At 47.8% G+C, this 26,469-nt stretch overlaps 1 protein-coding gene across 3 annotated transcripts; it reads right to left on the bottom strand.

Moving 5' to 3' along the window:
- On the bottom strand, window positions 1-26,469 carry GCNT4 (glucosaminyl (N-acetyl) transferase 4). Of its 3 annotated transcripts, XM_045848411.1 has the most exons (3): window positions 25,575-25,754; window positions 24,540-24,640; window positions 1-4,160 (listed from the first exon to the last, which is right to left on the bottom strand). In XM_045848411.1, the coding sequence occupies exon 3, from the start codon at window positions 4,157-4,159 to the stop codon at window positions 2,795-2,797; it is 1,365 nt and encodes a 454-aa protein (XP_045704367.1). In that variant the 5' UTR covers window position 4,160; window positions 24,540-24,640; window positions 25,575-25,754; the 3' UTR covers window positions 1-2,794. The 3 variants fall into 3 exon arrangements, with proteins under 3 accessions (XP_045704367.1, XP_045704368.1, XP_045704366.1); XM_045848412.1 differs by lacking the exons at window positions 24,540-24,640; window positions 25,575-25,754 and adding an exon at window positions 26,039-26,469; XM_045848410.1 differs by lacking the exon at window positions 24,540-24,640.

The raw sequence follows: 26,469 nt of genomic DNA, 5'->3' as shown, positions 1-26,469 counted from the left end.
TTTCTGTTTAAATTTCCTTTATTGTTCTATAAGAAACAACAGCAGCAACAACAATAAAAAAGTAAAATAAATTTACCCAGATCACTGACCGTGACTTTTTCTCAGATTCTATTTGTTCTCTGCATCATAAATTCCTGGGGGTTGGTTTTTGGAACACAATTTATTTTACAATACTGGAGAATTAACATCTGGTAGCAGCAAATATAAAATGTAATATCGATCTATTTAAAACTCACATAATGAGAAATATCTTTTGAAAATGGTAACATACACACAGTGGGAGACAGAGATCAGTTGATAAAAATGTTTTACAAAATCAAAACGCTCATTCTATTGTCATCAACCACAACAAAAACAGCTGTAACATGCATCGGTACATACACCTTACATTCCCAAAGAAGATTGTCATTTCATAGATACATCTAAAATAGTCACATTCTGGAAGGCAAGAGACATCTTCAGATTTAACTCTACAAATTTGAACACTTATATAAATATTTCACTTAAAATAACCAAAACATTAAGAACAGCAGCAACATGGTATTTTTTTATTACATTACAGTAGTTTGTTCGCATAATATGTATAATTTTGTAGCTCTTTTGTTATTAGTATCATCTCATACAGTTTAGAAACTCCAAGGTCCTGGTCTCATCACCAAATAACTTAGAGTGTAGATTCTATAAATACTATCCAAAGAATAATTATAAAATACAGACAGCAGAACATTCTCCAGACCAGAGGGAGTCATGCCAAAAGGTTTTAGGGAAGGATTGGGTAGGAAGGCGTGCAGGGATTCTGCAGGATTCCCGGGCAAGGGCTGTTCTGACCAGCCCCCTGCAGGGTCGGGCACTGACTCCGAGAATGTGTCTGTGGGTGGGAAGAGAAGGCGCTGCCATCTCTTCACAGCTCCCTGTGTCATTTGAACACAGACTTAGACGGATTAAGAACTGGCGAACTTCTCAATAAACAAGGAATTGAATCATTCCCCATCAGAGGCAACACACTGGATCACGAGGCGGACATCTATTTTTCAGCATCTGCATGTACTCTGATGGCCAAAGGCGTGAAACCCCCGAATTCGGCAGGACCCAGTGCGCTCGAGTCTGCAGGGCAGGAAAAGCGCTTCCACCCACCCTTCTTCCTAGTCTGCACCACGGGACCAACTTGCCAGTCCCGTTGGTTTAGGAACAACCCCGGGGTGGTGACTGGAGTTTCTTCGTACTTAGATTTGGTTACAGAAGTTGCTCCTGCAATTGTGGTTTCTTTTTATGTTTCAAAGGTTTTTCAGAAAAGGTAAATGGTGAAGTCTCACAATGGCGCTGGATCGACCTTAGCCTCTTTGTAAGACTGTCCTCTGACATTTCAATAGTTTGTCCCTGTTTTAAAAACACTTCATACACCATTCACGTGATTCTTGCACGCGCGCACACACACACACACACACACACAACTTGTGAAGAAACCGGGCTAGGCAGCCACGTGCTCAGTCCGAAGGCCTGGGACGTGGGCTCCTGCGGACCAAAGCCACAGCCGGGCACAGCCACACACAGTGATGCCCGGGAAGGATTTCTGCAGGACTCAGCTCTACCCAACAGTTCCTTATTTTTAAGAAGAAGGACTTGGTAATCGTCGCTTTCTGAAGAATAAAATAATGTGAAGGGAGCAGGAAAAAGGAAGCAAGAAAAACGAGTTGAAGACAAGAAAGGGAGACATCAGCGCCACTTGGCAGCTGGTATCACAAACTCTAAAACAAGCAAAGTCCACTTCACAGACATTTAGGTCACAGAGGTTTTAAAAAGTAGGTGAATACTTCAGTCTTCCAGGGAGTCTCACCCTGGATGGATTACTGTGGAAGTAGCATAATTTCATTTTGGGAAACTTACACATAATGATCATCTATGAAGGGGATGACTCGGGTTCAATGTTCTGGAATATAACACCTTGAATATTAATCAGTTCTCATTTTTAATCAGTAAATGTGCTTTAAAGAAACAGCTGAATTAAAAAGGAGGCCATCACGACACCACTGTGTAACATGATGCCACAGTCATATAAATCCCTTTGTTCCTCCTCAGGCACCGTGTGTCCAGACCCCCCTACTTACCCCCACTGCCTCCCTGAGATTCGGACACTGTGACCGCCACACCTGCAGAGTCCCCTGAACCTGAGCTGAATGGGTGAGGCGCCCAAAGGTAACTTCTGCTTTGGAAAGCAGGAAACTGGAAAATTCTTTGAGCTCTTTCTGAGGTAGTGAAGTCTTTCCTTCTAATATTCTACTGGTTAGACAAAGTCGAGTGGGTTGAATTGCAAGGCAAGTGGAATGCTGGTCGCTGTACTGCACTGTTGTTCTGAAATGGGTGGTTTATGGGGTGATTACCACACACTCCCAAACTTCCTCAGCAGGATCCTGATGGTTCCGTGGAGAACTCAAGATATTAAGGTTGCTGAATGAGCAGGGCAAGACACAGTCCCCTGAGGGCATTGTGTGACTCATTAAAACTTGGATTTAATCACTGCCTATTTCTAGAAAAGTACCCGACATACAGTAGGGGCTCAATAAATATCTGATGACTGTTTAAGATCGCTGATTTAGCTCAGTGAGATTACAGGCAGAAACAAACAAAAGTACTCAACCCACTGCAGGCTAATCGTCACCAAAGGCTAAGTCACGTTCCCTTGTGCATGGAATCTCAGATACCTTTCAAACGATGAGAAGGTTAAGCTCAGCTGGTCCAGGACACGGCAGAGTCTGCAACTCCATATTAACTCCACCTTGTTTCCTTCGTGACTTTATCATGTTGTGACTGTGGGATTTTTACCCATAAATAGCTTTGTTGAAGACAAAGTGATCCACTCTCTCTGTTGTTCTTCAAGTTTTTCTGCCAAGCATTTAATCAAGACAGGGTCCACCTTAGAATCAAATTTATTAGCAAACCAATGTCCATCTTTGATAAGCCACCTTAATTCAGCTGCCCCAAAGATACACACACTTCGGAGGTGAGAGCCCGTACAACTGGGATAGAAGAGGCCTTCATGATAATTCCACTTGACAAGGCGAGTCTTACTCTGTAGGTCAGACACATCCTGGGTGGACCGAGAAATCTCCCCAGGTATTCCTGGGACCCGAACTAAGGTAGCCCAAAAATGCTCATCAGGTGAGTATGTGTCTTCAGACCAGGCAAAAAAGTCTTTAACAAGGGAGCTGTTGAAAATATATTTAACAAATGCTCGACTTAAAACAAAATAAGCGCTACCAACAAATATCTCAATGTTATGAGGGGGTGCTTCTTTGGAGATGTTTGTCCTGACTGGTAGCTTCACATACTCATAAGGCACCTGTCTGAGTTCATGGTGATAAGTGAATCTTTCCATTTTACTGTTAGTGGGTTTCACTGTCTCTAACATATTCGCTCCATTGAGTTTCTTCAGCTCTGACACTAATTCAAAGTTTGACTTCAAAGGAAAATCTTGCCCACACAGGTTGATAACATATTTCCATTGAACTGAAGACTGGAGAAGGTCTGACAAACAATTTAAATCAGCTTGGAGTCTGGAAATGTGGGCATATTGCACAGTCTCTAGTTTAGAAGCAATGAAAATATTGGAGAAGCACTTAGCTAAATTGTTCATGGCAACTTTGAAGGTGTCAGGTGACTTCAGGTCATAATGGATGCAGTAAATATTGTGCTGGTTGTATATAGTGTGGATCAGCCTTTCAACCATAATTGCATCTTTGTGAACAACCAAAGAATAGGCTATTGGGAAGCCTTTCTCCTCTCTTGAAACAAGCTTTTGACGGTACCTTCTTAGGGTCTGATAAATGTCACAGTCGCTGGTCATTGCCACAACATCTTCATCATCCAAGTCGATGATGTCTCTTCTTCTTATTTCCAGGGTCTTGCCAATTTCCAAAGGCTCCTGCTCGTAGACACCCGAACAGCTGACTTCGTGCTGGACTTCATCCTTAACGTGGGTGTATCTGTTCCTCACAAAAGGGGAGGTGCTTAGGGCGTATTCGACCAAATAAATGCCTCTCTGAGGGAAGAGGAGTTTTCCTACATTTAGAAGCTTCAACAAGGAGAGCAGCCACAGGGTTAAACACAGGATGAAAACTTTCTGCTGTAGCGGGTATTTAAAGCAACATCTGAATATCTTCATTCTGTAAGAGGCAAAAGGAATAACTCAGTTGAAATTAGTTCAGTTCAACCAAAGTCCACTGGATACCTACCCCGTGCTGGCAGAATGCTGGGCCCACGGATGAATGAAACAAAGTTCTCGCCCTTAGAGAATCCAGAAAAAAGGAAATGAAACTAAATGGTGGTGTTTTGTGGTATTCTGTTACCTTCTAATTTTGAGAGAGGTTGCTTACCAAATAGAATGGAAAATAATGTAAACTACAAAAAAATAGGTTCTATGTAATTTTATATTGTCTGCTTAGCACATTTGGGGAGAGAGTACTGTGGTTTGTGCGCAGGTCTGGAGAAGTGGATGTCGCTAAGAGATCTCTGGAGATGCAGATGGCCCACCTGAGACTGAAAGAAATACCCATCTGAAATCTACCTTCAGATCCTGACTTGGTCGATGTCTGAAGCCAGATGGGGAAAACCCAGTGCATCCCACTGCTGCTATGGACTGAGTGTATCCCCTCCAAAATGTGTTTGTTTAATTCCTAAATGTGATGGTATTTGGAGGTGGGGTCTTTGGGTCACAAAGGTGATTAGGGCCTGAGGGTGGAGCCCCCATGAATGGGATCAGTGCCTTCCTGAGGAGAGAGCGCAGATAGCTCCCTCGTCCCTCCCGCCCAGCGAGGACAGATCAAGAGGTGTGCAGTCTGCACCTGGCAGAGGGCCTTCCCCAGAGCCCCGTTATCTGATCTGGGACTCGCAGCCTCCAGAACTGGGAGAAATACATTTCTGTTGTTCACAAGCCACTCTGCCTGTGGTATTTTGTTGCAGCAGCCTATAGAGACTAAGACTACCTTCAGAAATAAGAGCAGTGGGAAGACACCCAAAGGATCTATAGCAGGTATCAGAGAATGTAAAATTTTGTAAAGATCATACAAATTTGATAATCCTACACATTTTTTTTTACTTTGTTAGCCTCCATTTCCTCACAGGGTTTAGCAATGTAGCCCTTGTGGTGAGAACACGACTCTCATGGAGGGTGGGGGAGAAAAACCACCAGGGGGCAGTCAGGCACGGTCTCCCGGTCTTACATGTGCCTGCCCGGGAGAGCTCAGGTGTGCGAGGGAGGCGTGTGCATGAGAAGGCTCCTGGGAGTGTTACTCGTTCAGACTGAAGACTAAAAAGCACTAAAATGTCCTTCAACAGGGGTGGATTAATTACACCCACGCTGGGTGAAAAATTCTGGGACAAATCTTGATATGCCCATGTGGAACAAGTTCCATGAGACATTGTGAACTGGAAATGAGCAAAATGCAGAACTGTGTGTAGGGTGCTCATGTGCGTCAAAAAGAAAACAAAAACAAAAACAAAACACCACTACACACACGGGTGTCTGCACACAGGACACACTGACAAAGCTTTCCTTTCTCTGTCACAACAACTCAACTCTGCTGCTGTAGTGGGAAAGCAGACAGTGTGTGAGTGAGTGAGCATGGCTGTGTTTCAATAAAACTTTATTTACAAAAACAGAAAACTGGCTGAATCTGGCCCACGGGTCAGAATTTCCTGTGGGATACCGTAGAGACTCGACACTGGAAACGGGAGTTCTGTGCAATGTGGGGTGGGGGAAGACTGAGGATTAGAGGCCTGGGTAGGAGGGGGATTTACTTATCACTGAATAGCCTTTTGAGCTACTGGAACTTAAACAATGATTATATTACTTTATTAGGTAACAGCAGCCTAATAAGGGGGAGGGCATAGATGTGCTTACTTTGGGAGCAGCAGGAGGCAGGGATCCAGGGAGCACCACCCCAAGGTTTGAGGGACAGGAGCACTGGCTGAGCTCCTAGGGCTGGCCAAGGAAGTCCAAATGCTGAAAACTGGGGAGGTCTGAGGGGCCCATATGCAATTTCCTAACACACCCCAATAAAACTTAAATGAGAGTGTAAACTTGTGCCCGTTTCCTTAGACTTAGCATGAACTTTTTGAACCGGATTTATTTTGCAAGATTGTACAGCTCTGCTGGGAAGAACACACACTCATTCGCCTTCACCTGAATCACTCTCCCCTCAAGGACTCCTTATGGACAGCGAGCTGTCCCGCAGAACCCGTGTCCTCTCCGGCCACATCCCAGCGTCTCCCCTGTGGGTCTCCCCGGGTCCTGCTGTCAGCTCACTGCTCTTTTCATCACACTGTTCCTGGGTCTTTGGGCTCCACCTTCCATGTACATGTCATCAACCGCTTCACCTCTAACCCTCACCTCTTGCCCGAGCTTCCCAAGTGAACATCCGACTGCCTGACGGACGTGTCCATCAGAGGTCTCATGGGCGCTCAACGTCAGTGAGTCCAGAGCCGAACCTGACTTCCCCACCTCTCCTGTGTCTTCTGGCTCAGCTTATAGTGAGCCCATCCACTCGATGACCCAAGCTGGAGACTCAAGGGTCATCCAACCCTTCCATTGTCCCTATACCCACATCAACAAACCACCTCACAAACACGCCTCAGATCCATGCTTTCTTCTTCGTGCCTGCCACTAGGTCCAGACAACATCTTTGCTGAATGGGAACCCAGGCGGAGGGAATCCCACTTGGGCTCAGGGCTGAGCCCTTTGGCAGGCCTCAGCCTCTGGCTCCTCCTGAACAGGGTTCTGTCCGCTCAGTCTTAAGGCCAAAGGTGCTGCCAGTTGTTGGAAAGTGTGAGAAGATTGGCTCTCAATGACCAAGGAGACACAAACTATAGCCCCAGAAACCTGAGCACACATTTAGAAATTAGGGGTTGTGATAAAATAAACTCAGAAGATTTATTAATCCCAAATCAATCAGTCTTGTCATTGCCCTAATTCAAGCTAATTAGGCATAAATTGGAAGCAACTTGCATAAATGGATAAAATTAGAATGAATTTTACCCAAAGTGAATTTTTGCTTTTTCTTTTCTTACTCTGTTGGCCCATGGAATCTCAGTGAGCATCAGTGAATAGTTTCCCTGATAGCACAGTGATAAAATGAGAAGATCTCACATTTCTAAAGAGGTTTACAGTGTCTCCTAGAGCTGTCATGTCATTTACGATGTACCATTTAATTATCACCTTCACACTTATGTAAAAAGGCAAAGGCTGGCTCCTGGTTCCATCACCCTCTCCCGGGGCCTCCTCTGCACCCACGCTTCCCTTGCACCTTCCTGAGAACAGGCTGCCTGGAGCACACACTTCTGACTCCCACCTGGCGCCTGGCGGCTCTGAGTGGGGCTGGGAGACCGTGGCTGCCTGCCCAGACAGGGAAGGTCACAGGGCCCTGGGAAGGGAGAGATGGCAGTCACGCTGTGAGAAGTCACTCTGGGTCCCATGTCTGAGCTTCATCAGCTTGGGATGGGAAAGTTCATTTTAAAAGAAGACGGCAAGGGAGTTGGACAGCCCAGGCACCTGGCTTTTGATCCTTCTTCCACCCAGGTGTCTTTAAAGGGGACACCTTGTCTGTCTGTGAGCTAACCTTTGACATTAGGGGAAAGAAGCAGCCCTAACAGGCCACTCTGTCCCGAGTCAAAGCAAAGCCCCTGCACAGAAATTCCTTTCATGGAACAAGCATTCCTTTCCCCGGGTTAGAAGAGCTTCCAGTACAGGGTGAGCTTTTGTCAAATCCTGAAAGGGGTTTCCGACCCCTTCCCTCTGGGGAGAAGTCAGCAGGTCATCCCGGGCTCTGAAGCCTGCAGTAGGTTAGAGACCCAATGGGGCTCTGCTTTGGGACACCACTGCCTGCCCACCCCCCCACCCAGCAGGGCCTGAGACCTGCTTAAAGAATACCCAGCAGCAGCTTCAGGGGCCAGGAGCTGCGGGGGGCAGAGGGGAGCTGAGTGCAGCCACCTGCCTGTTGTAGCACTGCCTCCCTTCCCTGCCACCCACAGCCCAGGCCTGAGGAAACCCCAGGGCGCCAGGTTTGGAGACAGGAAAGGAACTCCTGAGGCCTGACCCAGCTCTGACTAGAGTGGGCTGGTCTGAGGCTAGCCCCGAGGTTCCTAGGAGACCAGGGCAGTAAAGCCACCTTCTGCAAACACTCCATCTGGGCTCTTTCCCTCTTAAAGGCTCCGTTATGATGGACCAAAGGCTGGGTAATGGGAAGCAGGCAGGTGTTTTGCTGCCCTGAGGTAGTCTTATTATCACATTACCAATAATTTCCCATCCACAGGAGAAGGGTATTCCTCCGTACACCTGCCCAGACAGAGAAGAAAGCCTGACCTGCTGTAGCGTTTGTCCCCACGTGGGTCCAGGAACCTAGCAATGATGGCAGAACGAGAAGGAAATAATGGCAAGGTCTGATCACTAGAGCTCAGCTGAAATGGGGTCTATTTCGATAATTCAATAAACACCTGACAGGACGTTGAATGAAGCCTTTTCCCCAACCCTACCAGGTGCTGTTTACAGCCTTAAAGGAAATAACAGACACACATCCGTACACCCGGCTAAGTGGTTATAATTGCATTCAGGGCCAAATGGCCACAGCCATTAGCAGCTCCTCAGTGAACCCTCCTTAAGTCAGCAATTTCAAAGTCCAGGCATATCAACAGAGAGCATGCTTCCCTTCCCAGGGAAGGCAGGGCATGATAAATCAAGAATGGGAGGAAGGAGAGTGGGAGAAAAGTACCAAATGTCTTTTCCAAGAGACCCATGGGCTGTATTTGCAGATTAGGTGGCCTCAGTGCTCCCCAGTCCCTCCTTCTCCTGTTGCCTCCCTGCATGCCTGCAATTCTTTCCCATAACCACCACAGGTGGCGGGGTTGGGGGGGGGGGGCTTGGGGGAGAGGAAGGAAAGAAGTTGTATGGGCTTCAGGATGCCAGACCTGGGCTTGTCCCCTGGAGAAACACTTGGTAACTGTGAGATTGATCAAACTAACCTCTGAAGCCTGTTTTTTTTCCATCTCAGAATGGGGATTAGAACCCCTACCCCCAGCTGCTGTGAGGGCTCAGGAGACCCTGTCTATGACCCTGTCTTTGAGGGTCACCCCACGAAGATGCTCAGCACACGCGAACAGGCTTTTTCTTTCCTGTGCTTGCCTGACTCCAAGGCATGGGGGATGTGCTGATTTTGTGTGGGTGTGTGTTTATGAAAAAATCCACTAGATAATTTTATGCAAACAATGTTAAGGAAATAACTTTTACTTTTCTGACCAAAGTGGGAGATGGAAATGTTTTAAGGAAGGAGAAAGTTTCAGAGAGCTAAGAGCTCACTCGGGGGCTGGGTAGGAAAGGAGGAAGCCACACGGGTTCCTGCAAACACTGGAGCTTCAGCTCCAGGGAGGCCCCTGCACCCAGCTCAGGAATGGCGATCCCCGGGACCCTGGACAAGTTCCTCAACTTCTCCACACCTCTGAATCCTCGTTGGTAATAGGACGTTCCCAACAGTAACTACCTAAGGCAGTTTGAGGCTAAACGAGGTGAAGCATGCGAGGTCCATCATGGACACCTGGTAAATGCCAGCTGTGGCTTCGTGCACATTGTCATTATTGTCCTCACCCCCATCACTTCCACCCTCAAGTGTAGGTACTACTATCCCCCCCTTTTTTTTAAAGATCTTGCCCAGATTTTTGGCTTATTGTCTTATTTTTCAACATACTTTCTATTCTCCCCGAAAGTCTCAATATAAATTCAATATTTTAGAATTAATAATGCCTGAATGCCTCCATGTAATGTTCCTTATTAATCTAATAATACTATTATTATAATGGAGAACTCTTCAATTCAGAGTGGAGACTCGAGACACTGTTCTAAATACTTGGAATTGAAGGACTCAACCCCCTCAACCAATCAGCAAGGCAGGCACCACCTTTAATCTTCTTACAAGACAGGAAACTGAGGCTCAGTGGGATTGAGAAATTGTCCAAGGCTATGGCGCTATAAAGTGTTTTAGTCAGAACTTGAAACCGAAGGGTTTGCTCCAGAGATGTGCTCTTGACCCTTTAGCCAATACTGTCTCTTGGAATCTAAAGAAAAAATATATTTCCCACAACAGTTTTGGCCCTTGACTAAAATTTCTCATTACTCTGCCTTATCTAACTGTCCCGAAGCTGGAATGGAAATGAATGGCAAACCAGGTTTGAGGTCCTGAGCCCTTCCACCCCATTTAGGGGCTTTTATTTACACGGTCAGTCAGCCTGGAGGAATGCTGGGTGAGGAACACCCTCTGGCAGTCAGCCGCAGGCCAACCCAGTGCTAGGGCAGAGCTGAGGCAATCCTCCAGCCGAGGGCAGCCACTAAAGGAAAGGAAAGCTCATCCTAAGGCATTCGTCATCCCTGCCTCCTCTCACATCCCGTCACTGCTTCCTTGCATATGGACTCACTTGTTTTTGCAGTGACCAGTGACGCAACTGGCGCTCTCTGAGAATTGCTAACTATTTTAGAAAACTTTCTGGGTGAAGTTGCTCTCTGTGTGGAGACTATTTCCTTGTGGGCCACCTTTCCTTCTTAACCTTTATATCATTATATGTCAGTGTGAAAAACAGCATTTGAAGAGTTTATTGATTTAGAAGTGTCAACATTTTCTCGCTAAAGTTTTGCAAAGAAGAATCATTACTGAAGAACACTAATATAAAGATGAGCTCATTAAAAAAAAAACAAATGCTCGGCCCTGGCTGGCATAGCTCAGTGGATTGAGCGTGGGCTGGGAACCAAAGTGTCACAGGTTCGATTCCCAGTCAGGGCACATGCCTGGGTTGCAGGCCATGACCCCCAGCAACTGCACATTGATGATTCTCTCTCTCTCTTTCTCCCTCCCTTCCCTCTCTAAAAATAAATAAATAAAATCTTAAAAAAAAAAAACCCTCATCTAGTTGAATAGGCTACGGTCCTTCTACTGTATGTAGCTCCTTGATTTCAATAAAGCCTTTGATTCTCTTTGATGACGTGCTCATCACTGAACCCAGAGAAAATTCTGGAGTACGACTGCTAGCAAGCAGGAGGATGTACTCAGCTGAGGCGAATTTCCTCACCCACCAGCAGCCCAAGCAAAGTCTCCAAAGGAGCCGGAGGGCAGGCTCCTGGCCCAGATGTACAGGAGAGGTGGCAAGGGCAAACAGTTCTCGGACTGTGAGCAGGAACAGCCAGCAGACACAACAAGAACGGCGCGTCAGGGTCAGCAAGATGACACAAGCTGGGAACAAGCAGTCTTTAAATAATAAGAGGGGATAGATTTAAAAAGGAAAATGTTTGTCATTCTCTACTTATAAAAGTAAATACTTTCATTAAGTTAAAAAAAGTCAGAAAGTCAGCAAAGTGTAAAAAGGAAAACAAAGCTCCCCAGCAAACCACCACCCAGGAGAACGCCATCCTGCGGACGGCGGGTCCGTCCAGACCGGTCTCTGCGTGCCTTTTGCTGGCTTGCTTTTTAACAAAGAGTCTCACTACGTAGCACCATCTCATGTTTCTTTCACTTCACAAAGTACTGTGAACAGTCCTATTCTGAACTGGGTCTTGAAGTTGTTACCAGGTAAATGATTTCAAGCAGAGGTCAACATACTTTTCTTTTTTAAGATTGTATTTATTTTTAGAGAGAGGGGAAGGGAAGGAGAAAGAGAGTGAGAGAACATCAATGTGTGGTTGCCTCCCACATGCCCAACTGGGGATCTGCCCTGAAACCCAGGCATGTGCCCTGACTGGGAATCAAACCAGAGACCCTTTGGTTTGCAGGCCGGTGCTCAATCCGTTGAGCCACACCAGCCAGGGCTCAACATGCTTTTCTATAGGAAGAAAACATTTAAATACTAGAGTTTATGTTTCAGAGCCTTCTCTGCCAAAGCTTAATTAATCCATAAATCCAAAAATTTAAAATGGACAAGGATTTTAACGGTGACTGAATCCAAATTCCTCCTCCTCTGAACAAGGAGGCAGGCTGAGCCAGGATTTAACAGTGTTCTATTCTTGGGATGTTTTCCCCACTGCACACATGTTTGTATATCCAACTGCCTCCCCTGCAGGGGTTGGACCATGGGGCAGGGGGCTTCTACTCCCCGCATCCAGGCCCCTCATGGTGGCACTCTGTCTGCCCTGGCTCCACTGCCCCCTCCCCTTAGATGGTTCTGGCCAAAGTCAACACAAATCTTCATCCTGCCCAAGTCACTGGACACATACCTGTCCCCTCCTAATGGTTTATACCAAGCACCAGAATGATTTTGCATTATCTTATTTTCTCTATTCAATAAACCTAGGAAAAAGGTGCTATCATTATTCTCATTTTTTTGGATTAGGAAATTGAGTCACTGAGGATAGTATGTGAAGGAGGCAGGATTTTCAATTATGGCCTGACTTTAGAGCCTGCACTTATAACCACGATGTGAGGAGGCCTCTCCAATCTCTTGGCAGTAGTAGAATGTATTCTGAATCCACCCACCCTTTCTACTCCAAAAGGAGCCCCTCTACTCCAAGCCAGCATCAGCTCTTACCCGCACATGAAATAACCTCCTCACTAGCTTCCTTTGCTTCTGTCTAATCCATTCTTTGTACGGTAGCCAAAAGGACCTTTTAAACATAAATCAGATTACCACCCCCCCTCGCTAGTGCAACTCCCTCCACTTAAAACCCTCCACTGGGGTTTCATTGCACTTAGAATAAAATCAGGACTTCTTTCCATGGCCACGAGGCCCTGCCAGTTCCTGTGCCTGCCCTCCTCTCCAGCTCTGTGTTATTCTGCTCACTGCACTCTAAGAACACCAGCCTTCTGAAATTTCCTAGAACACCAGTCTCTTTCTTGTCTCAGGACCTTTGCACTGCTGTCCCCATGTTGAGGCCATCGCCCCCTCGGTCTGGCCCCTCCACATCCCTCAATGAAGGGAAAAAAATCTTTCCTGGGGTCCTTGCTGACCACTCTTCTCAAATCTCTCGACTACCAAAGGCCTTGTTTGCTCCAAAGCACTCCCCACAGTGGCAGTTCCTCTGCTACTTGGACAGCCCTTATTCACGCTCTACCCCAGCCCCACGTACCTGCCTACCAGGCACAGGGTAGTTGCTCAGTGCGACTAAGTCAGATGACCCAAGTTCTAGTCTGGGCTCTGCCATCAAAAATTCCTCAACTGACCCTGGCAAGTCATTAATCTTGGGCGAGTCTTTATTTCCCATGTGTTAAATGGGAAATGGTTTTCCTATCCCACAATGCTGTTGTGAAGTCCTATGACCCAGTCTATGGGGCGAAAGAAACCAAACAACTTTGGTATGCAGATTTGGGGTACTAGGACCTCTGTGAGAGAGATGATTTCTTGGGAAAACTGGGAGTCAATACGTTGCAGTTTAGTTTTATTTTGCTGAAATAGTGCCTGGATTGTTCCCTTCTTTCTGATGTGCTATTCGTTTTCACTATTTGACAACATTCTTCCTTGTTAATGTCTGTTGCATATATTGTTCCTGGAGACATACACCTGTTTTGGATTTTCAAAGACAGGAAGATAGTTTTTCTGGTTAAACTTCAAAGTTTTTTCTCCCCAAGTCTGCTCAATAGCTTATGAAAGATTAATAGTCAAACAATTCTTTTAAAGACATCCAAGAAGAGCAATGCAACTAGTTTTGTGCAGACTTATAGTCCGCTGAATAGCTTGTAACCCTATGCATTGTAGGAGCTACAAACTTCCCTACATCCAGTGTCCTTAGAGGCAATTTTCCACATAGTGCAAAACTGCAATGACCCATTCTAGCATCCCTGTTCAGCCAAGTTATTCCTAAGGGCCACGTAACAAATGGTACTGAGGATTCTGCAGCAATGTGAGGACAAATATGGCTAAGTCCGTACTTTATACTGCCACAATTAATCCCTCAAAGGTTACATAGAGCTACAGAGGCATGGTAACTCTGATTTCCCCCTGGGCATTTGAAACAGAATCTCTCGCCCGTGACTGCATCACGAAGGCAGCAGCTGTGGATCACAGCAGAAGTGGCGTGAGGCCAGGCCACACTCTCGTGAATGGATTTGACACACTCAGTTCTAAGTCAGCAGGACAGTTCCCCTGTTTGCTGCGTTCTGCCAGCGTGGTGGGGAGCTGGGCTGGAGACGTCAGTGTGCTTCTGCACTTCCGCTACAACATTCGAGGCTGGCAACCCTGGCACGATGCCATCATTTAGGAAAGACCTGTATTTTTTGGTTTAAAATGTTTACATTGTCCTGAAAGCTCCTGTGCATATAGATACAATAAAGTGAAGATCCAGGAACTTAAAATTAAGTTAAATGAGTGGGAAAAATATCTGCAGTGCTCAGGAAAATTCTGCTGAAATAGGAATTTCAAAAGCAGTGATTTCTTGTCAACTGTCTTGCCAAAAGTCAATTCTACACATGACTCCAGGAAGCTCTCCAGTTGGCATCTCCTACAAGGATGCATTCTAGCAATGGTTTTACTTACACTGGTAGGTCTCAACATGGAGGTTTTATTTTAGGTTAATGGAATTAAAAAGTGAAAAGATTATTTAGTTAAAATACAACTATATGTTTACATCTATGCAAACATATGCCGAGGGCATAGGACACAAAAGTAAAAACCAGGCCCCTCAGACTGGCACATGCATGATAATGCCACAGTCTTTAGGACGGCATGGTGCTGTGCTGGACAGATGGCGAGGGGGTGGGGCGGGGGGCCGCGGGGTGGAATTCAGGAACAGACCTGGCAGGGAAAGGTTTTACATATGGCTGTGGTAGCAACGGCCAGTCACCTTCCAACATCCATCCTTCCTCTATTCTTTAGTAAGAGAACCCCTCCATTGTTGGTAGCAGAAATGGGCCCCTCTGAAAGCCCTTTCCCTTTATAATGGAGGCTGGAGGCATTCCAATGGAGGCATTCCCAGCCCTTTATAATGGAGGCATTATAAAACATCTGTCCATGAAATATAATGTCATTACCTGGGAAAGTTCTTTTAAGGAACCTGATTTGGAGATAAGTATGCCACTTTGTTACATTTTTCTCTTTGTCCACCTTTCTGTCTAGACTCCGACGTGATGGCCAGCATTGCAGCAGCCACCTTGGGACCATGAAGAACAGGTCAAGAGAACATAGGAGATCGCAGGCCCCAAACCCTCAAACCACTGAACCACCAGCAGCAAATGCCCACTCTGCATTCTCGTCATATGAGAAAAATAAGGCCCTTATGTATTTAAGCCACATTGCAAAGATATATTTTGAAAGATGACCATTGAGAAAGAGTAATACTTAGAACATACATGCACAATTAAGCTTAAATTTAAGCCAGGCTTAACTATCTTTCTTATACAACAGTAAGATTCCATATATAGCTAAGCTCAAAATTATGTTTCAGATGATGCTTAATGTCTCATCCCTCTGTATTTAGGAGCTTATAGAGGCTTTAGGTAAACATCTGAAGGACAGCAGACTCCAAGATTTACCAAATTAACTCCAACATTGGCATCAACTGTGCGGCCTGCCTCAGGTACGCACAGCTCAGCTCACAGCAGCCCCCACCCCCTTTCATCTGGTTCTGGCCATAAGCTGGGGGTAGGCCACGTAATGTCTGAAAGTCACGTTACAGATGAGCAGCCTCCCTGAGAGCTTGTTGTAACAAGCTTGTTACATATCAAGAAAAAGATATCAGAACAACTCACAGGGTGAGCCACATAGAATAGTTGTGAGTCACTCCTTCATTCCTCCCCTGCCTGCCTGCCTGCCTGCCTCCATTCCTCTCCTCCCTGCCACACGCTGGCCTCCTCCACCTTGCCCTCCTCTAACTTTGTTAGACAGAACGGGTTTGTAATTTAAAGCCGATGGCTTTGAATTTAAGTCCCCATCGCACACAAGAGCTGTCGCTAATCTCTTGAGCCTCTGCCTCCTCCTCTGTGTGAAAGAGGGCCCAGGGCGCTGACTCACATGGATTCTGAGATGGCAGAGCTCCGGCACGGTGCGTTCTGGCAGGCGGAGCGGGCTGGCACACAGGCCGCATGATGGTGAGGGGCGGAAAGCACTTAGACAGCCACAGCCAGAGAAGGAGCTCGGGGTGTCACAGAGCGGGGGGCTGGTCTGCAGTCAGGGACTGGACTTCATCATCAACACCAGCTTCTGCACCCAGAGACCACCTCCCAGAGGCCACCACAGGGTCTCACCGGGCAGGACATGCAGAAGCGTCATTGAACTCAAGGTCAATATTCTTTCTCAAGGTCAATATTCTTACAGCTTTTTCTGTAGGTTTTAAATTTTTCAAAAATGGAAGTTTTTGTTTGTCTGTTTGCAGTTTTTTTAAAAAGATTTTATTTATTTAATTTTAGAGAGAGGAGAAGAGAGGGAGAGAAAAATTAAAGTGTGGTTGCCTCTCCTTCACTCCCTACTGAGGACCTGGCCTGCAACCCAGGCATGGGCCTGACTGGGAATCCAACCCACGACACTTTGGTTCCCAGGGTGGCACTCAATCCACTAAGCCACACCAGCCAGGGTTCAACAGCACAGTTTTAAACATCTTTTTGAGTGTGGAATCACTGCTGTCCTCTCTCTGGAATATACACTTTGCATTAGCTGCTTACCTTCTTTGTTATAGAAATAACTTTTCTTTTCTTGTCCATAATTATGAATTAGGCGATGATCATAAAAACATGTTTCTAGAATTGTATTGTGGTAGAACATATCACATGTATAACATAAAAATGTACAACTTTAACCATTTTTATGTGTGCAGTTCAGTGGCAGTCAGTACATTCATACTGTTTTGCAGCCTTTACTACCACCCACCCCCAGAACTTTTCTTCCTCCCCCACTGACACGCAGGGCCCCGCACACCGACTCCCCCCTCCCCCTCCCTCCCCCCGCAACCTCCCTTCTGTGTTCTCACTACCTGAATTTGGCCGCTGTAGGAACCTCATACAGGAGGAATCAGACAAGGCTTGTCTTTTCGTGACTGGCTTATTTGACCTAACACAGTGTCTTCAAGTTTCATTCATTTTCTTCCTTTTAAGGCCGAATAGTATTCTGTTGTAAGTATACACAGCATTTTGTTCATCTGTCTGTCCATGGACATGCCCTGATCGTTCCCATCTTTTGGCTGTTGTGCATAATTCTATGGACATGGATACATGGATATACAATATCTGTCCTCGCCCCTGCTCTCACTTCTTTTGGGTGTATGTCCCTCACACACACAAACATATGACACGTGTATATATGCTTTATTCTCACATATCCTACTTCCATCCCCGTTCAGTACATAACCCCCCCTGCCCAGCAAACGTGTACTGAGTGCCTGCGGGTGCCAGGCAGACTTGACACTGGATCCCGGGGACACACAGCAAGAACCTGGGTTGCCTGGGGATGCAGAAAGGCACAGCGAGGTCCTGCGCAACCTGGACACCATCTCAAGAAATCCCCGTCATTTCGTTACATTTAAATTTTATTGTAGAGATAGTTTCTGAGAAAAGGCAAGTCACGAGCTAGCACTTGGAAATGTTTCCTTTTACTCGGGGATTTTCCTGCCATAGTGTTGACTTTATGTTCCCTCTTTCCTAGGATCTCTCCCGTGGTTCCCCATCCCTTCCTCCAGCTCCACCGCCTCCACATCCTTCTGCCACTGTTTTGTCGCGATCAGTCTTTACAGCCAAGTGTGTCTGCCTGGCGTGCCGTCCCACTCCTCGCTCCTGACCCATCTGACACTGGATCTGTCTGCCTCTGCCTGCCTCAGTGGGGGGCAGTGTGGCTGCCGGAAAGGCCAAAGGAAGAGAGAACCTGGTGGGAGAGATTGGCTGGCAGGCACAGCCTCTCCTTACTGCATCCAGGTGGAATGTGGGGATGCAGAGAAAGGACACGGCAGTGCAAATATTCCAGATATGCCTTGGCGACACAGAGGAGCAGAAGAAGGAAGAGAAACCTGGGCAAGCCAGGAGCCTCGCGGAGACTGTTCCTTCTGGCCCACTCTCCGCTGTAGTCCAGGCGAGCAGCTCTGTCATGGGCTACCAGGATCTCTAGATGACCAGGGGAAATGCCAGGGTATGTGGAGCCTCTGGAAACACATCCAACCTATCCAAGAGCAGAGAGGCCGACTGTCCTGTCTGGGCACAGGAAGCCCTGCTCCAAGGGGACAATGTTTCCTACTTTCCCCTTAACTAGATTAGAAAACAACGAAAGGCGACCAAGGAAGAATGAAAGCAAATGAAGAGCTAGAAGTACCGAGTATTCATGGATGTTTACTCGAGATTACAAAGAGCTCCATTAGCACCAGGCACCTACTTTCTCACTTGCTGCGCTAAGGGAGAACATCACATCACATCGTAAGAGGTTCAGTAGCATCTTGGAGGAAGAAAGCAGTCTTGGATGTTTTGGAGATTTTTGCAGTTTGGTTTCAGGCTGGTCTTTCAAAGCAGGGGAAGGGAGGAAGGAGAGGGTTTGAGTAGGGTTAGATAAGGATCATAAATAACAGTGTAGAATTCCAGGCACTTCATGCTCTGGCAACCCTGGCCAAATGCATTCTTGCCATAAAGTTGTTTTGCTTCTGCCTTTTCAAACTTTTTTCTTCCTGGTATAATTACATCATTTAATTGTACTCCTTTAAGAATCATGTATGACAGATCGCCACCAGACATGTGAAAAGATGCTCAGCCTCATTAGCTATAAGGTAAATGCAAATCGAAACCACAATGAGATACTACTTCACACCTGTTAGAGTAGCTACTATCAGTAAGACAGGAAATAACAAGTAGTGGTCAGGATGTGGAGAAAAAAGAACCTTGTACACTGCTGGTGGGAATGTAAACTGGTACAGACACTATGGAAAACAGCATGGAGGTTCCTCAAAAAATTAAGAATAGAACTACCATGTGACCCAGCAATCCCTCTTCTGGGTATCTACCTAAAAAACTGGAAACCCTTATTCCCAAAGCTATATGCTTCCCCATATTCACTGCAGCGTTGTTCACAATATCCAAGACTTGGAAACAGCCTAAGTGTCCTCCAGCGGATGACTGAAAAAAAGGAGAGGTGGTTCATAGAGACAATGGAATATTACTCAGCCATAAAAAATAATGAAAATTTCCATTTGCAACAACATGGATACATCTTGAGAGTATCACATTTAGTAAATAAAATAAGGCAGACAGAAACAGATGAGAACCATATGATTTCACTCAGATGTGGGATATAAAACAGAATACAACAAATGAACACACAAAACTGTGTCACAGACACAGTTAACAACATGATGGTTACCAGAGGGGAGAGGGGCGGGGGGGGAGGGGTAGGGTGAAGAAAGCAAAGAAGGTCAAATATATATGGTGAGCGAAGGAGACTAAACTCTGGATGGTGAGCACGCAATGCAATACATGGATGTTATTATAACTCATGCTACCCCAATAAGTTTAATTTACAAAATTCTAAAAATAAAAAAGAATCATGTATGAGCAAAATTTTACAATAAAAAATTAAATAACTTCACTCTTGGCTAAATATGGACTTGATCGCATAGCTGTTGCATTCTGGAGCTTGAGGGAGGGGCACGTGCAGTGAAGCAGAGGAATGAGGAGACCCGATTTTTATTTCCTATGATTTTGAAACTTCTGAATTGTGTCACCTGGCGGTATAAACCTAAGGGGGAGGGGCAAGCGATCATCACCAACAGCTCCTGGTTACACGCTGTAGAGGCCGCGGTGAGAGACGCGGGGAGGATGGAGTTAGAAAACAGCGCCCCCCGAGGGAGGAGCGGGGCAAGGGAGTACTGCAAAACAGCGGTCGTTTTCACGCGAACCACAACGGGCGTGACGACCCAGCTCCGACGTGAGGCCCACAAGGACTGCAAAAGATGTCAAGTTCTCAAGCTTCATTAACTGTGGGGAAGGCTTCTGATAAAAATACTCATATCATTAATTCCTCAGTCCAGGACATCAGCAGCCAAACAGGCAGAGGACATAAAGGTTTCTATGAAAAAAGGACAGAAATAGAACCCAAACAGATCTGGACAGACTTGGACCTAGTAAGATGGAATTTAACAGAGACAAAGACTAACACGTAGGCCCAAGAAATTAACTGCCCTTGTACCAGATGGAGAAACGTGGTTTAACAGGAACATCTGTACAGAATAGCTCGGTGTTTTGGCTGACTGTATGTTTGGAAGTGTCACTGTTTGATAGAAGACGGCCAGATTTTTTTTTTAAGGCAGCAAAACCAAACTCAAAACAAATCAATCTTATGCTGTGAGAACCACAGAGCTGTGGCACATCAGAGCCTAAAGGGATCTTAGAAAGCACCTTCTACCAGTTTAGACCTTGGGACGGAGGAGGGGATGGGTTTGTGTCTGGGTACCACCTTCTGCAAGGATACTGACTGATGAAGTGAAGCAGCACAGTGAGAAGCTAGTGACCACAAGAAGGAAATGAAAGGTGAAGACCAAAGAAGTGAAAATTAGAGGAACCAAAGCTGACTCCAAATATTGAAACACAGGTTGCTGGGCCAAGAGGTCCTGATTCAGCATATCTGGTGGTTTCCGAATCTGCTTTTCACGGGTGCAAATTACCATAATAAGTTCCCAGAGGAGGCTGATGCATCTGGCCCAGGGACCACACTGAGAACCACTGCTCTAAGAAAAAAAATTAGAGTTCCAAAAACTTGGAATATATATTCCAAGTTTTTACCAAGACTCAATGGCCTATTTCCCAGTAAGTCCAATTTAGGAACAATTTATTGCTTTTAAAACCCACACATTGGCATTTAAGTTTATGCTTGAAAGTTCTACCTTTGCTTTTTGACCCTTAGTATTTCTTATTAGTTCAGCTTCATAAAGCAGACTTCTGTTTCTGCTGTTGCTTCATTTTCTGGCATTTTATATAACAGTTTCTCTTTGGTCTTTTTTCACTTTTCCTGTATTTTTCTATTATGTTCAGCAGAACAAGCTTCATTACACATTAGGATGTGACCTGCTTTTATCGAATGGTATCTGGCTGCCCACATCTTCTATAATAGTAAATATTGATCCAGTCCTTTCGCCAACACCCACACTAAGCCCACGTGCCCAGGGGCCCATTAGGTTGTGAAGCAGCTGCATTTAATTCCTGATTAATTTTATTTGATCTTATGTATTTGAAGCTTCAGACTTTAGGAAAATTACCAGCAGATGGAAATGCATATAAAATGACATGCAAAGCAATGCAAATTAATACAAAACATACATCTCTAAATTGCTTAGGAAAAGTCTGTATGCCTCAACACTGATGTCTGCTTTGCTTCTCTGCACTCTGGCAAGCGCCACCAGATCCTTTCACTACAGTTAATTTTACACAGCACCCAGCACCTGACACTTGTTGACATGACAAGTAGAAGACACCTCCATGCGTGAGTTGGACAAATGGGGTCCTGGCTTTGGCTTTGCCACTGTTTGGCTCTTATGGGCTTGGGCAGGTTCTCGAAATTCTCTAGGTCTCAGATTCTACATCTGGAAGTGATAGAAACGAATCATCACAATAAACCCACCAGTGCTGAGGCTCACTGGGTGCTCACTGGGTTCCAGGCACAGTGCACACACACACGCACTGTGCAACAGGATGCACGCACACACGAGGCACTCATGGTGCGCACATGCACTCCTTACCAGAGCCCTCATGAAGGCACCACACAGCAGGTACCTCTTAGATGTGGTGCCATTTAAGAGACCAGGAAACCAAGACAGAAAGTGCAGAAAACTTGTGCAAGGTCATAAGCTAGCCAGTGGCAGGGCCACAGCCAGGGCCATAGCAGTGTCACTCCAGGGGCCTCTCTCAGTCACACCACAGGACTGCTCTCTGATTTCCATCTCTGCTTCTCCTAATCATTCACTTTGCATATCTACGAAGTAAAACTTCACATTTCAAAAGACTGTTTTAGTAAGATATTGATAGTTTGTTACATGAGTTTGGTATCAAAATGCCAGCACGATCAGATTTTTACCTAATACTTCAGGAGTGGGAGGGGCTGCGATATCCTGTATGTTCACCCACTCCTTCCCATTCATTCATTCCATTCACAGATCAGCAGGCTCTCTCATCTTAAAAAAGCCAGCCCTCTGTCCCACCTCTCATTCAAGGAGTAGCTTCCAGGGAAGTAAGAGCGCCCCCCCCCACCTCAGCCCCCTGTGCACACAGGAACACACCAGGCGTTGCTCACTCCCTCTCACAGCTTCAGCGGAAAACCACCCTGGTTTTCCTCCCACTTCTCCCCATGAAGACAGGGGCTCTTTGCCAGATCCACACTCCTCCCCCAACCCACCTCAGCATTAAAGTAACAGCCCAATACTGGTGACCCCCCAGCTCACCAGAGGGTAATCTTGGGCCTGATCTATCCAGATACTTATTACTGTATTTTGCAGTGTATAAGATGCTCCCATGTATAATGTGCACCCACGTTGTTGGCCCAAACTTTCAAGAAAAAGAATCTTTCGTTTCAATTTTTTATTCAATTTTTATTTACTTATATTTAGAAACAAAACCCTGTTTAGAAACAATATGACAATCATATTCCAGGGTATTATTTTGCACGTGGAGATCATAATTGCTTTCTAGAGCTACACTTTAATTAAATAAATGAAAGAAGTAAAGACATTTATACAGACACAGAGTCAGTGCTACCCATGTATCATGAGCATCCTTATTTTTCCCTCAAAAATTTGGGCACGAACGTGTGCATTATGCATGGCAAAATATTGTAAGTATTTCTACTCAGGAGCCTGGACAGCAGCTCAGACCCCACAAAACCAAACTTGTCTTTCCTCCCCCAATCTGCCCCCCCCACTGCTCCCTCCTCCGTAGATGGCAGCGCCATCCCCCCACGTGCTCAAGCCCCAGGTCAGCGGGAGTCACTCTGGACTCTCACACCCTACACAGAACTCATCACCAGGGCACTCCGGGGTCCACCTTGAGTCCACCCACTGGTGTCATCCCCACGGCCACTGCTCCACCTGGACCACCAGGCCCCTCACAGCCCTCAGCCAGCCCTGACAACTTGAAGGGCTCCGCAAGTCCATTTTCCACACAGCCCCTGGAGCTTCGTTTTGTTCTGAATTTAAATCTCACCAATATACTTTCAGATGTGAAAGAGTCCTGAGGATCAATTCCACAAAATGACCCAGAGACCTGGCATCGTCTAGTCCTGGTACCTGGTGCCATACTCCCCTCGGGTCCTGCTGGGCCTGGAACAATGCCTGTTCTCTCCTCCTCTGTCTTGGGGCATACCCTTGAGGGGGCATACTCCCCCTTTTCTCCTCCTCCTCCCTCTACTTAGTTTACGCAGCTCCTATTCATCCTTCAGGTTCCACCTTAAATCTCCCCAAGAAGGCCTCTTGCCCTCACCCCAGCAGTCTGTGTTCCCACAGCACCCAATAAGACCTGGCACACAGTAAGTGCTCAATAAACCTGGGTGGATGAAATGACTTTTCATCCTGGCATTTCATAATCTTACTGCCTTCTTCCTGCTTCCAGCCTAAGAAGGAAATCCTTTGAAGCTGACCTAGTTTTACTTCCAGACTGTGTGCTATATAGTCAGCCCCAGGTCCCCAGCCACGGTCCCAGCACTAGCAGCCCCACTAGTTGGTGACTTTCATGGGAGGGAGAGCAGAAACTGGGTACTCTCTGTACGGTCTCTGTCTGCCCCCATGACCAAGTTCATGCAAAGTTAGTTTCATAACTGTTTCTTGCCTGTCTACCCTGAGGACACTTAGCATTGTGCCACCAAGTGGCAACTTTGACTAATTGCCCAATTATGCCATTCACCCCTATACACTATCTCTCCGCAGACTATATGGCATTTAGCAAGTAACTTCAGCAAGAGGCAATATTTGCCTCTCAAAGGACCGAGTTCAAGTGAAAACCTAGAGGGACACTTCTCCTTCACTCCCACAGGAACCACTTCGCAGTCTTTCCCAGAAACATTCAGGGGCGCACAACCTGGTTCTTCCGCTGTGGCTATTGCTTTTCTGCAAATCCAAGTTCATTATGATTCGACAGCCTCTTAATTGGTCATTTTTCACAGAGAAACGGACCTTAGAAAGTGCAGCATACAAACTGCTCTCCGCAGTGCTTCACTTACTTTTAAAGATTTTACTTCCTCAAGACACGGTCCACAAACTGTCGAAAAGGACCGGCTCTAGAGTGTATTCGGTAGGTGGTTTCACAGTAAGGGCATGTTTCTGCACATAAGATCAAAAGGGGGCGACTTCTATGCCTACCAAACCGCGTGAACACTTAAATCATCTACCCCAACTCCCTTAATATTCTGGTTTGTTGCTTTTCAATTTCGAGGATGAGAAGAGGAGAGGACAAGTGCCTGAGGCTATCGCCGCCCCTCCGAGAGCCTGGCCAGGGTGCAGCGCACAAGCTCTCCAGCCACAACACACGGAAAACCTCCCCCCTACCCCGTCGGAAAGCTCAGTTCTTAAATTAACAAAACAATACCGCCCACTCGCACCGTCAGCCCAAGTAAAGCTGGTAAACTGACTCCAGAGTCCACACCTCTTGACTCCGACCTCCGGAGGCTCCGAGCCCGCCGGGAGAGGCGCCGCCGCTTCGCAGGGGGACGATTCCCGGCCAGCTCCGCCGCACCCACACTTGACCTTAGAAAGTGCAGAAGATCGTCCCTGCGGAGGCCGCGGCGGGGAGGCCAGACCCGCGGCCTCTGACGCCCAAACTGTTAGGAGACACCCCGCCCCCGCCACACTCACCGCGTCCTATAGGGAAAGCCGAGGACGCAGCCCATTCCCACACGCGCCGCCTCCGTCTCCCGCCCACTCGCCTCTAGCCCCCCCGGGGCCGGGACGCCCAGGTCTTGGGCGGGGTGGCCCGGCCCCGCAGGTCCAAGGCTGAGGGGAAGCTGGAGGGTGAGTCCAGAAAAACGGGCGTTGGGACCTCGTCCGTCGGCTCCCCTCACCTGGGTGGGTCTAGGTGGCCTTCCGCCCGGCGACCCGCACAGCGGGATCCCCGCCGGGAAAGGGCGCCTCCCCGCAGCCACGCTTTCACGGCTGTGGGGAGTCCCAGGGAAAACCCTGGGACGCGCCCGGCGACCCCGGGCCTCTCCGCCCCGGAACCCGGGCTGCCAACCCGCACCTGGGTCTCCAGGACGCCCGGGCGCGGACACGTGCGGGCTCCCCCGTAGCCTGCCACGGTCTTACCCAGCGCTGGCTTCGGGGAACTTTCCAGCGTCCGGCCGCCGCGCAGGGCCCCGAAGTTGCCGCGCACAGCGGAGTCCACCTTCGCCTGCCGGGTGCCTGCGCCAGCCCCTGGGGTCACCCGCAGGCCGGTGGGCGGGGGTCCAGGCCCCGGCTCAGCCCTCAGTCCCGAGGCGACTCTCCGGCCCACCCCACCCCCATCCCCTAGAGGCACGCGGCGCCCAAGTTTTCTCCAGCAGGGAAGCGAGAGTCGCGAGGAGAAGGTCTGAGCGTCCCGGCCACCCAGCACCTGGGACAGGAGCTCCGCACCCGCCACCGCGGGACATCCCCACACCTCGGGCCCCGGCGTCCCTCGCCGGCCTGCGGGGCCAAGTCCACTTACGAAAGGGAGCGGCGCAGCCCCGAACGCGAGGTCTCCGAGGCTGCAGAAGCCGCCCCTGCGGGGACCGCAAGCTGCGCTCCGGCCTCCCGGTCCCTCTGCGGCGGCGGCTTCCTCCCGCTTCCTCCTCCTTCGCCACTTCGGCGGCGCGCCCTGCTAGGGAGTTGCTCTCCCTCGGCCGGGGGTGGGAGAGCGCCGAGCGGCCCCCGTGACGTGGAGGGGAAAGGAGGAGCGCCGCTGCCGTGCTCCCGCAGAGGGAGCTCCCGGCCCCTGCGCTCCGGGATCCCGGCTCCGCGCTCGGGGCAAACTTCCCAGGCGCGCGCGGCGCTGTCTGCTCTGGCCCGGCCGCCGCTGCCCTGAGTGTCACCCAGGTTCCGTTCCCTGCCGCGCTAGGCCAGAAATCCCAGGTCTGGAGACTAAGTGACTTGCCCCAAGTCGCTCAGAGGGCGGTGACAAAGCAAACTCACATCTGTGTCTCCTTGCTTCTCTCCGAAGGCCAGACCCCGCGAGGCCCTGGCTGTGCAGGACTCGCCGGCTCTCATTGGTAAGATGCGGACAGTGTCCCACGCAGCCTGGAGACATGTCATCTAGGAGCTGCGTGGGAAGGTGGAGCTTTATGTCCAATAAATAGTGTCTAAAGTTGTTTTTCAATCAGTGCCTACGTGCCAAATACACACTAAAGCTTCCTCTTTAACCCCAAGCGGGGGTGAGGGCGGCGGGCCGTGCGGGCGCGGTATCCGGTCCCAAGCCTGCTCACCCAAAAACTGCATGAAAGCAAGCACACACCTACTTAGCCAGCTGGGCAATATCAACGACTCTGCCTTTGTAGTGGGTTCTTGTGAATATGCTAACTCCATGAAGTGGAGGCTCTGCGTTGCGCTCGAAATTCCCGCACTTG

Source organism: Phyllostomus hastatus, unplaced genomic scaffold (assembly GCF_019186645.2).
Source record: "Phyllostomus hastatus isolate PE091 unplaced genomic scaffold, TTU_PhHast_1.1 phas_contig_58, whole genome shotgun sequence".
Classification (NCBI taxonomy): domain Eukaryota; kingdom Metazoa; phylum Chordata; class Mammalia; order Chiroptera; family Phyllostomidae; genus Phyllostomus; species Phyllostomus hastatus.
The sequence above is the reverse complement of the archived record's forward strand: the minus strand, read 5'-3'. Positions and strand labels throughout refer to the sequence as shown.